Below are 17,584 nucleotides of genomic sequence, written 5' to 3'. Positions count from 1 at the left end.
CAGAGAAAGTTTCCCTTTTTTTTTTTTTACCATGGTGGTAGCTTAATTTTAATCCTTACAGTTTTACTTTATCACAAGATGTATGTTCTGTGACTATTTGGCTGAGTAAGGTGAGGCACTATAGATTTTTGGGAACCAAGTCTGATGTTTTTGTGTGCATGAGTAACCTATGTTATGAAAGCCATAGATAGTGGTTTATTACAAGTTTTGTACTTTTAAAATCTAAATGATTGGTTTGAAGACTTCCTGATTTGTTGGGTATGGTTCGTTTTTTATTTCTAGGTTCGATTAATTCCTTTACAACTGCAACGGTTATTTGCTCAGCTTCTGCTCTTGGACCAGCAGGCTGCATCTACAACAGACCTCACCGAGAGCTTTGGGTGGAACAGCCATGAGGTACAAATCACCATCGATGATACTGTTGTTGATAACTCCTCCATTCAGGAAAAAGTTTTTGGTTTTTTTTTTTTAAATCTGACATTTAAGAAGTATCTGAAAATACTTCAACCTGTAGATAGCATTGAATTGGGTCAACTATTGTTGTATACTGTTGTATCTCCACATGAAGTACATTCCAGTTGTTTACAGTGAGCAACAGAAGAAAATTGTTCTGTTAGGTACAATTTCAGGAGCTTTTCCTTTGTTTTTACAGGAAGTTTTTTCCAAGAGTATTTTGGGTTCTTGGCCTCAAATACCTAGACTCTTACCTAAATTGAACTGTGCTCTTAGAGTTTAGTCTGAATCTACCCAAATGAAAGCGTCTTGTGTGGGTTATTGTTTATGTACTTGTAGCTACTCAGAGAGCATAAGTAAATTAAGAATTAAAAAAAAAAATAAAGGTAGTAAATATATGGGTACTCGTTGAGCTGTCTTTGTCGCGCTTAATATATGTTGGTTTTAAGCAGTAAGCAAAGCAGATGGTGCTATTTTATTTCTTCAAGTTTGTTTTTTTTGTTGTTGTTTTGGTTTGTTTTTTTGGTTTTTTTAATCATGCAGGAAATGAGGCAGCACGATGTGCAGGAATTAAATCGGATTCTGTTCAGCGCTTTGGAAACTTCCCTTGTGGGGACTTCGGGTCACGACCTCATTAATCGATTGTACCATGGGATTGTTGTCAACCAGATTGTTTGTAAAGAGTGCAAGAATATCAGTGAGAGACAGGTAAAGCTAGAGGATTTTCCAGGTTAGGTTTCTGTTCAGTCTGTTGAAGATGTTTTAAATGTTCTTTTTTTAAATCTCCAAGAATAGTGACATCTTTGAGTGTCGCTGATGGCCTTATTGAATCCAGGTAGTGTGCATTAGTTAGAGCACTGCAGACTTGAAAACATGAAAATTATTCATGCCTTTAAGTCTTGGCTGGCATTTTCTAAACCACCTACTTCAGGCTGTGACTCAGAGGTAAAAAAACCAAGTGTTACTGCATTTTCTGAGTTGGCAAGTGTTGCCTTTAGTAGGTGTGGTTAGCAGATAGCTGAACAGTTCAGTAATAACAGTAAAATATATGTTTACAGTCTTTTATGGTCTTTGTAATGGAAAAAAAAGGTGTCTTTTTAAATTCTCTTCTGTGGATATATGGGGTTGTTTTTCCCATCAGCAATGGAGGCAAAATGAATGCTCACATCTGCTGTGGCGTATGGGGTGAATATCTTTCTAATGTGCTATGAACTTACACTACTTACTACCTTATTTTTTTGCTGTACTTTTGCTTAGGAAGATTTCTTGGACCTAACAGTGGCAGTAAAAGGTGTAGCTGGCTTGGAGGAGGCTCTGTGGAACATGTATGTAGAAGAAGAGTATTTTGAAAATGAGAACTTGTATCGATGCGGAACCTGTGATAAACTTGTTGAAGCTTCAAAGGTAATGCATTGGTGATTCTCAGTGTTTCATTTGCTAACAGTTAGGAGCTTTGTTTACATTGCTGTGTCTGCCCTCTAATTCTAAACCAAAAAAATTTGTATCAGATGGTATATAACAAGAGGATGCCAAAATCAGACCTGTTTTTTTTTTTTTTAAACCTCAACAACTGTGTCAAGAAAAGCTCATGTGACTCATTTCTTGTCTTGAATATTGTTGCGGTCTTTAATCTAACCAATGGTGAATGGGATGGCGTGTAACTTCCAGAGTATTGCCTCATTCACACACCTCTACTGCCCCTGGTTTTGGGCATTTCAGAGGATAGGCTAAAAGGTAAGCTAGAGTGTAAATTAAAAGTAGATCGATGGAAATTCTGTCATAAAAAATACAAATGGGAGACAAAAATAATGAATAGCTGTTGCTCTGCACAAGGAAATCGGATCTGTTGATCCAGCTATTGCATTTTTTTGCTGATACTGAACAGGTTCTTGCACTGAAAAATTAACACCTTTGTAAGTGTTTCCAATATGTTCTGTAGTGCTAGAGCCTTCAGGTGTGTAAGAATGTATTCATGCAAGGAACCATCCAGACAAAACCAGGACACAGACATAGACAGCTGTTGGTGTACACTGACGTTTTCTGCCATCTTCCCAACAGCAAAGCCTTTGGCCTACTGGGCCATCCTACTGCAGCAGGATGAGTGTAATCCAACCCTTGCATGTGTGCTCCTTAATGTGGGAGTGGGTGCAAAGCCAAGCTGAGTGCAAGTGAAGTTAATCAATGATTTGGGAGTTCACGAACTTTTGCCCATGCCTCACATGGCTTGATTAGAAGGGCTTGTTTGAGTTAAAATTTACTGGGTTCAAGGGAGTGCAAGATAACACTTGCTAACCTCTCAAATGTGCTCATACACGCAAGAAGGCAGTGAGAACTCTGATATGGGGTAAGAAGTAATATAGCTGGGGGATGCAATTTTAATTTTACAGTCTGATTATCACTGGAAACTTGGAACAGCATACAAAATCCTTTGTGCCACTGAGCTCTGCTATGTAGTATTCACAACTGATACAAATGGAATACCTAATTTAGGGGGTTTCTTAAACCATGTGTGTGTTCCTGGGAGGTTGGTTCTCTGTCGTGGCTCTGCAAATGGAGAGTTGGATGGAGACATTGGGAAGGCTCAGAAGTGTGTCTGCTGAACATATACTTACACTCAGAGGTGATACAAGATGGTTGGTTTTGCTTCACACCAGGGTTCCTGGTGTGTTCACACACCAAGTTGTTTGATATTGATCAATAATATTCCTTCCTAAAATGGATTCAGTTGGCTTTGCTGCGTTGAAGGTCCTCTCTGGTATAAATGAGGGTGACTTTAGCCTTTGCTTGGTTGTTCTGTGCAAGGGGCCAAGGGCAAAGGTACTGGGAAGATGCTGTATAGTCTGACTTCATAGGCGAGCACGACCCTGGGGGTCTGAAACAGTTCAAGAAAATCCTCTCACAAGGAACACGTTAGTTATGGAAATATAATTACTGACTAGAGTTTCAGCAACATCCTGCTTTGTTTTCTCTAGCAGGATAAAGTATGGGACTGGTGATCACCATGCAGGGAAGGTATAGGGCTTGACAGAGGGGAAGGATCTTCATTGCTTTTAGGATGTCCAGTTGGTAGGGAAATTGAAAATTAGGGAAGACATTTTAGAAATGAAAACACTGGTCATGTCTGCCTGTTGGAATAAATCTTTGTTGGAAAATAGAGAGCTGACCACAGCAAGGTAGAAACACTGTCATTATAACTGTGTGCTTACAATTTTTTTAAAAATCATTTTACAGTCTGCTAAACTACGCAAGTTGCCGCCTTTTCTCACCATTTCTCTCCTGAGATTTAACTTTGACTTTGAGAAGTGTGAAAGATACAAGGAAACGAGCTGCTATACATTCCCCATGCGGATAAATCTGAGGCCGTTTTGCGAGCAGGTTTGTACTATTATATTTGTTAAAGTTTCTACATACTCATCAGAGAACCAATATCTCAAGGACAAGTTACCTTTTATTTTGCATTTTGTCAGGGCAAGGTATTTGAGAAAGTTTGTGGGGTTCTCCTGTGTCCCTAATTCCAAATGTATAGAATTCCAGTTAGTTTCCAAAAGACTGCTTTCTAACTGACTGGGAAAGGGTTTAATAATTACTTAAAATTTAATCCGACGTTTCCTTGAAAGGAAGATTATCACCTGGAAATGGAAATTTATTTTTGTATTGTCATTGTCTGATAACATAATGTATAGATTTAGCCATATATGTTTTATGTGCCTGAATTTATTTAATTTTTCTTAGGAATCCATCTTTGCGTTCATATATGTGTATTTTGATTATAAACTGAGCTATAGCAGTGCTTGATGACAATTTTTGATCCTTAAAATAAAGAAAGAATATACTTAATAGAGGCACTGTTACTGAAAAAGACATTTTTTCTTACTGAAATGCTGTAATGCAAGCTTGGAAATTTCTCAGTGTTTGCATTTGAGGAAGCCTTTTTTTTTTCCAGTTTGTTTGTGGACATAAATGTTTTGCATGTTTTTTCTCTAGTCTTTTAAACAAAATAAGTCTGGTTATGAATGAACACCTTGAGCTGTTGTTCTGTTTGCATCAATATTTCATTATTTTAGATTTCATATTTCCAATGTTGTTCAGAATCATGCTGAACAGGTTGCTTAATAAGCCTGTGCTTTGGTCCATGGTTTGTGTCTCTCCATACTTGTGTTCCTCAGCACTGAAAACCCATTTCAATTTTCGCACATGCGAATGCACACTGAGAAATACCTGAGGCTACACTGCTGGTGTAAATCCGTCCTTGTGTGAAAGACTTACTGATATGTTATTGTTACTATTGTTGTTTTTCTTTTTAAAGACTGAAATGGATGATTCAGAGTACATGTATGAGCTCTTCTCTGTTATTATACATAAAGGTGGCTGCTATGGAGGACACTATCATGTTTATATCAGAGATGTGGATGAATTAGGAAACTGGCAATTACAAGTAAGTCCTAAAGGCTTTTCTTACTTGCTTGATATGTCTTGTTTTTCAGAAGAGTATTAAGAGCTAGTGGATGAAATCTGCATCCAGACTAATTAATATTTCAGTGAGGTGTTTGGTCTCTTACTACATTGAGAAGGCTAGTGTTCAACAGTATATGATCTCTATCAAGATTTTTTTAGCAAATTTTAGCTTGCTGATCCGCTGAACCATCTCGTGTTACTGGGCTCACTTTTACCTTCCCAAATGAGTTAATACTTTTGCTCAAGACTAGCACAGTGACTTTAGTGGTTGGCTGTCTTCTGGCTGTTTGTAAATAATGCAAATGCCTTTTTTATAAAAAAAAATGATAGTGGATATTCTGTATAACAATATACAGTCATAGCAAGTGGGAGAGGCAGCCTATCAGAACTTCCATCACACTTCTAAATTGTGCACGCTTATGTTAGTACAGACTAATCGAAAACCACTAGCTGTGTGTGAAATGGTATTTGTGAGTCTCATATTTGTCTTATCCAGGAAGAAGACGACAGGCTGATTGAAGATAAGGCTTTAAGAGATACTGAAAATGCCAAAGAAATGGAAAATCCATTGGCAGTCTTAAAAGGGATTTTATCAGAGGTATGGTATGTAAAGAGTTTATTGCTTTGATTTTTGATATTGGGGAACCTAGAAGAAGGGGCTGGTGTATGCAAGAGCGGACAGGCTTAAGTGTACAGAACTCTTCTGAACTTGTTGTGAAACAGGCAAAACTTGTAACCTGACTTTAATGGTGGCTCTTCATACAGAAAAGGGCCATTTTTGAGTATTTAAGTTGCTTACCAAAGCTGTTGCAAAATATGATGTTACATTGGCTCGTTTACAAAGAGGGATGTTTAAGCACTTCAGAGTTGGCTTCTTTGTGCTGATCCCTTGACTTCCGTACCCTTTGTTATCCTGGTTTTAAATTTCTCTGTAGGAAGAATCAAAACAACTTCCCGTGGATCAGTTAGGGCAGAAATTATTGGAGAAAAAAGGAGTGTCCTGGAATAAGAAATATCGAAAACAATATGGAGCATTACGAAAGGTAATATATGTGTGTGTTAGTTTGGTTTTTACTGTTAAGATAACTTCACGTTTATATTCCTATTGAATAGTCAGTAAGATAGAGCACGTGTAAGAGAGGTTTGTAAGATAAATTAGTACATGTGGGAGCATGAACAAGATTTTCCAGGGACTGTCTGCCTGAAAGCTTGTATCTTTTTTCCATCTATATGGTTGGCCTATAAAAAAAAATGAACCTTACCTTCTGAACCTTGTGTCTGTGGATAAAGCTGCAACAACACTCCTACCACTTGAACAGAGAAGCACTTATCAGAATTAAAGGAGAAATACAGTACCTCTTCACAGTCATAACATAAATGAGGTTTTGAAAATATATGTCACTTTTTGGTTGATTAGGGCATGTCCACAAAATCAATACTTGCAGTAAAGTCTAGTTTGTCCGGCTGATTACTGTATTTTCTAATGCTTTAAGGAAAATACGTCAGCATTTGTGTTATGTGGAAAATCCATGTTTGACTGTGTTTTGAATAGGACTGACAATGCTGTTTTCACAATAATTGTTTAAATGTAATTGTGAAATCTTTATGTGAGTCTTTGGCAGAGGTAGATGCTTTTCTGACTTTGACAGGGAAGCGATAGAAAAAAGTTGTGATCAACCCAGTATTAACCATTCCAAAGTTTGAGTGCTATTGTGGATATTGCCAAAGCTGACTTCTCACAAGTGCTGGATTTATACTAAAAGCACATTGATCAGTGCAGCACGTGCCTTATTGAAATAACTGTAAATTGTTTTAGAAGTATCAAATGAGTTTTGGATTATGATTAAAACTGAAATTCAGATTTTGGGCATTTGGTTTTGTTTGTGTGTATTTCTTTTCTTGAGGGATTGGGGTGTTTTTTATAGGTTTTGGGGGGTGGTATTTAAGGGTGGTTGTTGTCCACTTCTGCCCCACATCCCTCAAGAGCCACAATTTTGTTTTGTGTAATTTGGACACCAAGCTTGTTTGAAGTATCTGCTTGCTGCTAAAATGAAAAATAGAGAACAGAGTGGATAAGCTGGGCAAAACTGAATAGGTTTGAAGTTCTTGAGATACCACAATGGGCAGCATTAGTTTGGATAAGATACAACTCATCAGACCAGAATTGAGCTCAAGATCCTGGTCTGGTGAATACAAATGGGAGCAGTTCTGCAGAGACTAGAGAGTGGGAGATACCAGTGTTAGAGGGCTAAACTAGTTGGGATGTTACTGTGTGTCTGATAAAGCACAAGCTACGTTTTTATTGTCTATAGAGCATCACACCCTGTGCTACCTTCCCAGAGATGGAGAGTATGCACTTGTGACAAGTGTTTTAAAAGGACTTCAGTGTCTCAAGCAACCTTTGAAATTCAGAAGTTAGTCTGATTTAGTTCTTAGCGATTCATGGATGTTGAAAACAATTCTTTTGCAATTTCTTGCATGATAGTTTGAAACAAGGCTAGCAACAGCATATAAAAGATCAGGTAGATCAGTGGTGGTAGGAAAATTACATTTTTCTGTCTAAACTGGGGAAATAAATGAGGAAGCATTGTAAAACCAAGTTTGAAGGAATGGGGTTTGTGTATTAATTTGAGGATGAATCAAGTGAAGTAGCTAATGCAGGCTGCTATACTTAAAACTGGGTATCTCTTTCACCTTGTCCTTCCTTTCCTTTTAGTATTTGCAAAACCATCCTCAGATATTTCAGTTCAGTCCTGTTGAAAATAAGGTTGGTCTGAAGGAAAAACACAAGCTCCCATTTAAGTCAGATTCTCAAGGACAAGATCTACAAAGCCGCCCTCAGAAGAATGATGTCCAGTGGAATTCAGAAAAAAAACCTACAGGGCCAAGGGACAGTTCTGCTGGTGGCCATTGGTTTGATCTGAATGATTCAAAAGTCCAGCCTATCAAGGAGAAGGATATTGAGAAACAATTTCAGGGTAAAGAGAGTGCCTACATGCTGTTTTATCGAAAATCTCAGTTGAAAAGGCCACCTGAAGGTACACAAAGCTTATCTTGGTATTCTGGGGGCTTCCTTTGTTGGCAGTTTGTTTTCTGGAGGGCAAAGGCTGTTGGACCTTTCTGTCCTTTCCAAGAGCTGAAAGTACATTTTCTTTCTATGGTCATTTGAAAAAAGGGTTAACTAAGATACACGGAGGATACCTCTAAGGAAGTAGTGACCGGTTAATTGACTGTAGCTGACACTGACTTTTTTTCTAGTATGCTTCACAAATACTGGCAGAACTTCTGAAAAAAATACAAGTTTTTGCTAACAGCATTCATGTATCAGTTTCTCTTAGGGCAAGATTGATGGGAAGAAGTAAAAGCACTCGTTTGGTTTTTTTGCATCATCTTGCAGTTTAATTTTCTCTATTACAAAAGGATGCAACATTATTGCTCTGACATTTCAATGATTACCCTACTGTAACGTCTCATCTTGATGGCTTTTCTTGTTTGTCGAAACACATTTGAAGCAGCTGAGACCAAACTAGCCTATATTATTTGTTGCAGCACGAGGAAATCCAGGGTACCAAATTCCTGAACACCTTCTGAATGAAATGAATGCTGCTAATACTGAGCTGCAAAAAAAGAGGTATGTTGATGTAACTGTACCGATCTCTTAAACAGCATTCTGAATCTGCAGATCCCCGAAGTGATATAAAATGAAAGAAATTCATTGAGCTGAGCCAGATACTAAAATGATTCAATGCCATAAGGGTTAATGGAGTAGTACAACTTGTATGCCCACATTCTGCCTTCACTGGTTCCCTGCCTCCCTGTTAGTGGTGTAACTGGGAATTCTACAGAACTTCAAGGGAAACTTACAGTTTAAAATTGTACCTTTTTTCTGTGAAAATCAGTGCAATTCTGGAAGGAGAACGGAATACTTAAGTTTTTAGAGGGAGTTCTCCACTGGGAGAAGGGGGAACGACTTGCTTTACTGTGAAACAGCAGATAAGTGGTGTCCTTTGCCAGAAATGTGAAGGAGAGAGCTAGTGGTGTTCAGGTTGGTCAAAACTTCTCCTCCTGTTGAGGAACATACAGTACTGATGATACTCCTGAATCACGGTTAAACTATCAAAATTTAGATGAACACAGGAAACCGAAGTGTTGTGTGATATCTCTGTACTGTGCAAATTTCACTCCTTTGTGTGTTTGCTGGTACGTTTAGCATGATCTTTAGTCATCTTTAAACACCTCTGCATACTCCTTGATGATGGAGGAGAGAATGTGACAGCGAGTTTAGTTGTGAGGTTATGAGATCCAGGACAACTGCACAGAAGCACCTCTGATATAAGCTAGTTGTTTGTCAATATTAAATTCACCTGTTTATTGTCGTGTTATTCTTTCAAAGAGCGGAATGTGACTCAGCAAACAACGGCATTGATTTACACCTCCATTTGAGCTCATGTTATAAATTTCATAATGGGGCTTTGCATCCTTCCCTTACTTGGAAAGAGAGTGTTGTGGATTTGACTATTGATAGAAGAAAAACACTAGGAGACCTTCGACAATCAGTATTCCAGGTATTTGCTGTATTAGATTAATTCAAGCAATTTCTACTTGAGCTACAACAATATTTACCTATGTATTTATACTGCAGTTTTTACCTCAATGAGAAATTTTCAACAGTAAATGTTATTTTAGGAAGCTAAAAGCTATACGGGTTTACATAGAAGGAAGCATTGGTTTGAGAGCTGGTTTTGGAGTATTAAGCCATTAAATTGATGAAACTTTAATTATGCAGACTTTAAAAAGCTCTTATATGTTAATAATTTATATTTGGGCAGAATGCAAGTGGCCATGGATTGACACTTTGCAAACTATTCTTAATATTTCAGTTTGTGACAGATTTGTCTTCGTATTTTTAAGGAGCTAGCTGGCCTTTAAAGGAACTAAACAGAGTAGTTTAACAAAAAAGAAAATTAGTTAAAAGGGATGCTTAACTTAGCTATTGAATGTGGTATCTTTGCATTTGTTCCCTACTTTGTTAAAGGAATATGACAATATGTAAAATGCCTTTTCGTAGATATCCAAAACAAAGCTAATTTAATGTCAGGAAACACTGTTTGCTTTTCCCATACCTCACAGCCTTTGGTTAGTGTCCAGTTGAAACGTTATTTTTGTTTATCTGGTGACTACTCTGAAAGCCCAAGTCTTAAGCGCTTGTTTTCTGTGCTACTGGCCTTCTTGAAGGAAATAGTTGTGACTTGTAAAGTGTCGAAGTGAGCTTGGTAGCCAGGTTGTAACAGCTTTCAGCAAAGTTGTAATTTTGAGCGATATGAGTTATTGATTGCTGATATTTTTATATATATTTTTTTAAAATTTGTTATTCCCAATTAGATGTTGGAATCTTGGGAAGGAGACATGATTCTCAGTATTGCCAAGCCTTTACCAGCAGGACTGCATCTTTACCAGATGCTTGATGGTAAGACTACTACATGCAAGGCTTCCATGTTATTTATATTTTGTATTTACTGCCGGCATTGAGGATTTAATATGTAAAACATCTTGGAGACGTGTATTACTGAACACTTTTAAAACTCGAACTTATGTGCAAGTCCACTGCTGTGAAGTTATTTAGGACACTCTTGTTAGTGAAATGAAGGGTTTTCAGACCTTTATATGTAATCTTTGTTGGAAAGTACAGTAAGGCTACAGATCTTATGCAAGTTAAACACATTTGGTGACAAAAATATTTGTCTGTATTTTGACCTTAATTTGCTTCTTAATATTTGCTTTCATAGTATTTACCTAGTAGGTAGAAGAGAGAAGAGAGGAGCCAGGTGCGACATCTAAGAAAAATGTAGGTTAGACTTAAGCTGACGTAGGAATTTTGTACAGCAAAATGCTTACCTAAAGAGTATTTGAACAATTTATTAAGAGTATTGTGAGTTCTATCTCCAGCTTTGCATTGTTATGCAATTTTAGGTGTTAGTCTTCAAAAATTCAGCCATTTAAAAATGTTACAGTTTTTGTGGTCTGTTTCAGGAAATTAAGGTTCTACCAGAACATAGCCCAACTTTCAGTGATGTTGACATCAAAATACACATGCCCTCATAGCTGCTTTAAAATATTCCTCCCCGTTAATATTTCAAAGAATGGGCTTGGAATGTACAGTATGTAACTTGTTTATTGAATCCAACCTTTTTATTTTAAATCTATTGATTCACTGTTAAATCTCACGTAGATATTCCTGACCAGGCAGCTTGATCAGTCAAGTGCTACCTTGGGCCCCAGTTTGCAAGGGAAATGGAATTGGAACCTCTGTGCTGCAGCTCTCTGTACTCAGCCAGAGTAGGGGTGTGTACCCACCTGCGCTGCTCTTCCCACAGGAGCAAAGTGTAACTTACTCCCTCTAAATGCTGATCATACAGAATCGTTTGTCATGATCCACTTGAGCCAGAGTAGAATGTGCCAGCATGTTTCAGTTTACCAGCTGACCCTGCTTGTCTGTTATGAGCAGGGCAGTAACTTGATGATTTGCTCCTTTTTAGGAGATGAGCTGACGCTGGACAGCATTGGGCTGGCCGATGGAGCAGATGTCTTCGTGTGGAATGGGAAAGAGGTAAAAGAACAAAATACCCTCTCTCCTTGTCAGCTCTGAAGAGACAAGATGCAATCTCCAGACCCAGTTCTGGAGATGCTGATTTGTTCTGCAGATGTGCTACTGCCATACCAACGTTGGCTTTGGGGACACTGCTTCAGCCGCATCTAGGATACTTGTTTTTACAGCTTGCCAGTATACCTTGTGTGATGTACAACGTTCTGCTTGATAAAATTATAAACAGAATTATACTATGCAGAGCGCGATACCATCAGGTTGATAGATACCTGCAGATATCCAATGCCAGTTACAGCGGGGTGTATTCTGAAAACAACTGGTGCCTCTTGGAAGGAGATTGGGTGATAGTAATGCGATAACGAAAACTTATGCCCTGTAGGGAATCATTTCACATATAAAGTTAGACCTGTCAATGACTACTTTTGTGTATGGTCTCCCTGAAATACTGTGCTCCTTTTCTAGTGTTGCATCTTCCTTTTAATATAATATTAAGGCTTCTGCGTAGCTTTCAAATGCATGCTTCAGCGGTTATATAACATAGCATTTTATTCCATCTCTGTCATGAAATAATAGTATTAGTTTTAAAAGACTTTTTTTATTGTAAAAGTATACACTTTTCTTTCTGGTTTATCAAGAAAAATGAAACAAAAACCAAAACAGATAACAAAATCAAAAGAAAACCTCTAGCAACAGAGTCATTCTTGTCTTGGTTGTATTTCTGGTATGGTCTTTACTATTCCAGCTTCCTGTGTGATTGAATTATTTTCAACAAGAAGCTATATTCTTTGCCTAGGTCGAATGTATAGAAAGGCCAGATTTTAAAAATCTAACTCTCTTGATCTGGCTCAGTCACACTTTTGGGTGGTTCTTTAATATCCTGAGGGACTAAATTCCTCTGTTCTTAATCGGATGGAGACCAAGTGTCCGCTGATTTCCCTGTTACTCTTACCAATATATTTACTGTATATGCAGCCTTGGAACAGACCTTAGCATTATGTTTTTTCTTCCCCACACCTTTGTGTTATTCTGGTTGTTTGTTCAGTAGGCATTTGGTCAAAGGTGGTTTATTTCTAATGAGGAGAGAGGGTCCATCTTTTTGTCCCAATAATTGTATTGTTGTCATTTATTGCTGTCCAGTTTTTTCTGTATTTGATCACCACCGCATAAATCTTGCATTCCTTACTTCAGGTTGGTGGTACGAAGGTGATGACAGGCCCTGATCATGAACCCGTGGTCATAAACGTTCTTCGTTTAGCAGAGTATAACGAAGGAGGGAAGGGTCAGCATTTCACAGAATCACAGCACGTCTTTTCATGCAGCACAAAACTGGGTGATCTGCGCAGAGCCTTGGCACCATCAGGAGGAATCATGCTAAAGAACGGCTCAGGACCAGATAAAGAAGCCAAGAACTGGGAAGTTTTTCTTGAAGAAGATATGAAGGAAACAGTCAAAAGTGCTGGTCTGACAGATGGATGCTCAGTACTAATCTTAGATAGCCATGACCAGAGGTAACCATTTTGATCACAAGTATAATTAAACACCAGAGCAATTTCGGCAAAATCTGTTCAGTTAAAATTAGACCAGCTATATGTATATTTTTTTAACTAATTTTCCCTTTGATCTTTTTAATTCAAGGTAACGTAACCTTAAATTTTGAGGATCAACTACTTATTGACTGTTACATTTCCTTTGCTCTTGAAGTGCAGATGCAGTCACATCCTTTGACTTACACTTGCAAAGGGGAAAACCTAGCAAGAACAACTTGTGCCCAATGTGCTGGCACTATCTTTGGCATAACCTGAATTTCTGAGGCTTGACTCAAGTGGTTCTCCAAGGGAGTTGGTGGGATAAGAAAACAGAGCAGTATCAGGAGTAAGAACTCGGCTGAATCTCCCAGTTGAATCTGAAGTTGCCGGGGCAAATTTCTGGTCTCATTTACTTTCCCAGTGTATGGCCCTGAGGTTAGGTTCCTCTTTTCAGAGACATGTATATGTGCTTGTTACGTAAATTCTGATTTCCTAGTTGAAACAGCACTGACAAATTGAGATTGGATCAAGCAGTGAGAGGGTTCTTCACCAAGGACTGTTGCTGTATATATGTACTGTAGCAAGGAGAGAGAGAAAAATCTCAAGTTTTAGTTATAACTAGGTATACTTTTACCGTATTTTTTTCCAGAAGCCTTAAATCCAACCTCAGAAAGTGACCTAGACTCTGAAGTACCTTCAGGAGCTCCAGTCCCATTGAAAGCCAGTTACTAAAACAAAGCCCAGAGGTGCCTGGATGCTGCCTGAGGCCTCTGACTCTTACTCTGCGATGTGGCATCTCTATTAATGACCTAGACATTATTGATGTATTTCAGAGCTTTGGTATTTAGCAATCTAGCCCAGACAATGTGTAACTTTCCCGTTTTTGACGAATTTTGCACTGCTCATTTTTACAGCTTCGTGAACGTGTCAAGCGGCAATTTGACGGCTTTTACATATGACATCAGCTGGCTCCAAGTTAAAAACTTCTGCAGAAAGGATGACGAAGAGAAGCACGTTAAAATTACTGCCACTATTGAAACAGTAAGGATGTGATTCTTCAAGGGTGTAACACAGGCTCTTTCCCTGAAAAGCTTGGCCAGTGCACGTCTGCCAATGAATGAGGAGTGGATTTAGCCTCAGGGATGAAATTTTTCTGTGGTGAGAATAGCGTGCAACTTGGAGTTACCCTTACTGGGATACTTTGCGTGCTGTGCAATAAGACTGTAATGCTGGTAACTTAAATCAGCTGTTTTTCCCAAGGGGTGAACCTCTCTGGTACATTTTCTGCCTTTTGATTTTTTTTCCTGTTACAGAAAATATGAAGTGCTACGTAGTTTTGCTCACAAAATTACTGTTTGTGCAAAATTAGTCTTTTGATAAATCCATAAATTGAATGCCACTTTCTTTTCTTTGGAATACTGCTTTTAGGGAAAATTGCCACAAATGTGTTATGATATCAATCCATTTACTTATTATATCTATTTGGTATGATAATGTGAAATGTTTTCTCACCTGAACATAGTGTTAATGGAAATAAGAACATAACTAGGATGCATTTCAGGTGAAGGCTGCCTTTTGTGGGCTGGCATTTGAACAGCAGGTGTGTTACTGGCATTCTATATTAGAGATGTTAATATTGCTTTCTTTCAGGTGATGTCAGATATCAAAATGAAAGCAATACGGGAGCTTCAGCTAGAGGAGGAACTAGGTAAGTGTTCAACAGCTTTACTTTTAGATCTGATAATGTTAGAATTTACTGGCTGACTTTCTGCTTTTTGCATCAGACTGTTCAAAACAACAAATCCACTGCTGTTAGGTGCTTTTTTTGAAAATAAAGAGGGTGCAGAGGACTTCAAATTCATCTAATTCTGAATAAAATTACTATTTTTCCTAACTTAAAAAGTCGGTGTAAGTCTTTTTTAAAATATATTTCCTGAAGCTCTTATTTTCAGAAGCTGTTTTAGTAGGAATTATCATGTCATCTTACTAAAGTTATTACACTCAGAATTGAAGTAGGGGTTTTTTTAGCCTTATTTCTTTCTTTAAGACATTCCAGTTTTCTTTCTTTAAAGTTTTTGCTGATGTCTTTACCTTTGGAAGCACTTGGTCAGTTTTGTAGTATTTTCCTGATTGTGGATAACAGCCGGTTTCAAAGAGAAAGTAATCTTTCACTGAAAGGACAAAAACAGACTGTTCATGAAATCTCTAGGCACCTCTCTCCAATTGTACTTTTGCTGTAATACCTCCAGAGCAAGGCCTCTATGATAAACCTGTTGTTGTCATTAATCTTAAATACGTTATCTGTCTAAACTTCTGAGCCAAATTTCTCCCTAGTTGAATTACTTAATACATCTGTCTCTTTCCTGCCCTTTTTTGTTACAGCAAATGACAGCTGTCTTAGACCCGTCAGCGGAAATGGGAAACTTCTGTCTCCAGGTAAATTTGCTTATTTAATCAACATTCAGTAAGATGTTCAGTTGGGAGAATTTCAGCTTCCCTTTGTCCTTCCTTGGGAGAAGTACACACATATATAACTCCACTAATTTTCAGGCTTAACTGGAGCAGCTGTGTGGGGTTTTTTGTTTTGGTTTTTTTCCACCGGTTTTACTATTTATTAACAGTACCAATACAAAGTTAGAGGTTAAACTTAAATGTTCAGCTTCGTTTTATTACTTGCATCCCTAATGAGTAAAACTCATTAGCATACCTGCCATTGTGTATTGACCCCTGGCCATGTGCTTCAAGACTCGAAATTAACAAAGTTCTTTTCCCAATACTTACTTTATAAATTGAAAACTCTCTAAATGATCTGTGTTGAATCATAAAGTGTGGTAGTGGAGTAGTCAAGCAGTAGACAGGGAGCCCTGGGAGGCTGGAAAATGTCCATCCCTGGAGGTGTTCAGAGCTTCACTGGAAAAAGTCCAGAGTGAACCAATCTGACATCAGGGTGGGTTCTGCTCTGAGCAGGGGTTTGGACCAGACAACCTACGAAGATCCATTCCAACCTAAATTCTTCTGTCACCCCATATACAAGTGGGGTGGTGGGGAGGAACTGTTGTACAAATGTTTCTTTGCTCTGGTCATAGGATGCTAACAGATCCGATATCAATGCTGTGGACATGAAGTTCTCTAAATGTCACTGGACATGTTTATCTTACCCTAAAAAGCAGCATAATAGAATAGATACTTTCAGCAAGCATCAGCTTATGATGTTCTCTGTATTTTTGTCCTCCCTGAAGTGCCTGAGGATTATACTGTCAAGGAAGCAGAACTGAAAATGGGAAGCTTGCTAGGGCTGTGTCATGGGAAAGCTCCAACGTCCACTCAGGTATAGTAGTGCTGTGACTGAAGAGAGTCTCATGCTGCTTTTCTGCTTTGTTTTCATTTCCCAATGTTTCATGTAATCTTCTTTTTACTCTTTTAATGGTTGTAAATGGCATAGGAATAAATGCTCAGTGACGCTGAGAATTATACATATCGGCATGAAGGCTCACACCATTTATCTTGGTTGCAGAAGGCCAAGAACATATACATGACCAGTTAATATAGCTCATTTGACTAGTGGTAAATCATTTATCATTCGTCTGTTTGTGGTTGTTCAGCTTTGGTGCTCTGTGTATATACTTTTGTAAAGAGCACAAAGTAAGAAAAGGGAGATATTGTTCTTGATATATACAAGTTTTAAATATGGAAGAGAAAAAATAGTTGTATATTTCTAAAGATGAGAGTCCCAGCAGGTTTTCTCTCTTATATGCAGCAGGCTAAGTGTGTGTGCAGATAGTTAATGAACATCTACTGATGACCATAACTCAATTGCATGTGCTCCTCTGTTTGTCCTCCTTAGATTATTTGCTTTAACCCAAAGGAGTTTGTGGTGTTTGACTGATGGCAGGTTTGCGGTAGCTGGTGTGTGCACATTAGGGGGTGTTATTTCGCAGTATTTCCATACTTAAATATGTATTCTGATAGCTTGTACTTGCTTCCTTAGCTCTTCCTGTATTTTATTGTTGGGAGTGACCAAAATGCAAGCCCTGAGATGGAGATAGTTGTGGAAGAGACTGCCTCTGTCAAAGAGGTAAGTCTGTCTGCTTTTAAAAGCTTTTGTCATGCCAGGGTCAGGTCTGCTGCTCCTGGAGAACTTTTTATTATCCCCGTGTGTCACTTCAGGTCATCAGGAGACACCGAGGCAAAGGAAGCATTTCAGCCCCAACAGGCCAGCAGGGAAGAACGCCTTGATCTTTCCCCAAGTAGTAAAGAGACATCCTTGCTTTTTCCCCAAGGATGAACACAGCCCGACTGCTTCGCGTGTGGTTCGCCGCTCCTGTTATACACAGCAGTGCTCGGAGTGATCTGCACTCACGGCAGAGACGGCCACCGTTCTGTTGTGTTCTAGTTCATGCAACTTTGAATGCACAGAACTGGAGTGAGAGGGGTTGGGAAGAGCTGTGGGCAGAGCCGAGGAAGCAGTTCTGGCTACTGCCAGGCCAGACTTCTGGACCGGAGTCCCAGCGTCAATGAGTAGTGGCTGGAACCTCTTGAGTTTGAA

The 17,584-nt window shown here is 38.6% G+C and overlaps 1 protein-coding gene across 3 annotated transcripts in view; it reads left to right on the top strand.

Moving 5' to 3' along the window:
- USP40 (ubiquitin specific peptidase 40) overlaps positions 1–17,584 on the top strand; it is a 44,016-nt gene that overhangs the window by 5,247 nt on the left and 21,185 nt on the right. For all 3 annotated transcript variants that reach the window (XM_065637830.1, XM_065637828.1, XM_065637827.1), the window contains exons 4-21: positions 283–396; positions 997–1,161; positions 1,711–1,857; positions 3,685–3,828; positions 4,760–4,888; positions 5,405–5,506; positions 5,844–5,951; positions 7,625–7,946; positions 8,458–8,539; positions 9,302–9,473; positions 10,291–10,375; positions 11,445–11,515; positions 12,701–13,020; positions 13,953–14,079; positions 14,689–14,746; positions 15,421–15,474; positions 16,278–16,366; positions 17,027–17,113. In XM_065637830.1, coding sequence (XP_065493902.1) covers positions 283–396; positions 997–1,161; positions 1,711–1,857; positions 3,685–3,828; positions 4,760–4,888; positions 5,405–5,506; positions 5,844–5,951; positions 7,625–7,946; positions 8,458–8,539; positions 9,302–9,473; positions 10,291–10,375; positions 11,445–11,515; positions 12,701–13,020; positions 13,953–14,079; positions 14,689–14,746; positions 15,421–15,474; positions 16,278–16,366; positions 17,027–17,113 — 2,376 coding nt within the window. The remainder of the gene's footprint in view (positions 1–282; positions 397–996; positions 1,162–1,710; positions 1,858–3,684; positions 3,829–4,759; positions 4,889–5,404; positions 5,507–5,843; positions 5,952–7,624; positions 7,947–8,457; positions 8,540–9,301; positions 9,474–10,290; positions 10,376–11,444; positions 11,516–12,700; positions 13,021–13,952; positions 14,080–14,688; positions 14,747–15,420; positions 15,475–16,277; positions 16,367–17,026; positions 17,114–17,584) is intronic.

The sequence above is a fragment of the Caloenas nicobarica genome, chromosome 6 (genome assembly GCF_036013445.1).
Source record: "Caloenas nicobarica isolate bCalNic1 chromosome 6, bCalNic1.hap1, whole genome shotgun sequence".
Taxonomy (NCBI): domain Eukaryota; kingdom Metazoa; phylum Chordata; class Aves; order Columbiformes; family Columbidae; genus Caloenas; species Caloenas nicobarica.
Note: the sequence above shows the minus strand (reverse complement) of the source record. Positions and strands in the feature narration are given on the sequence as shown.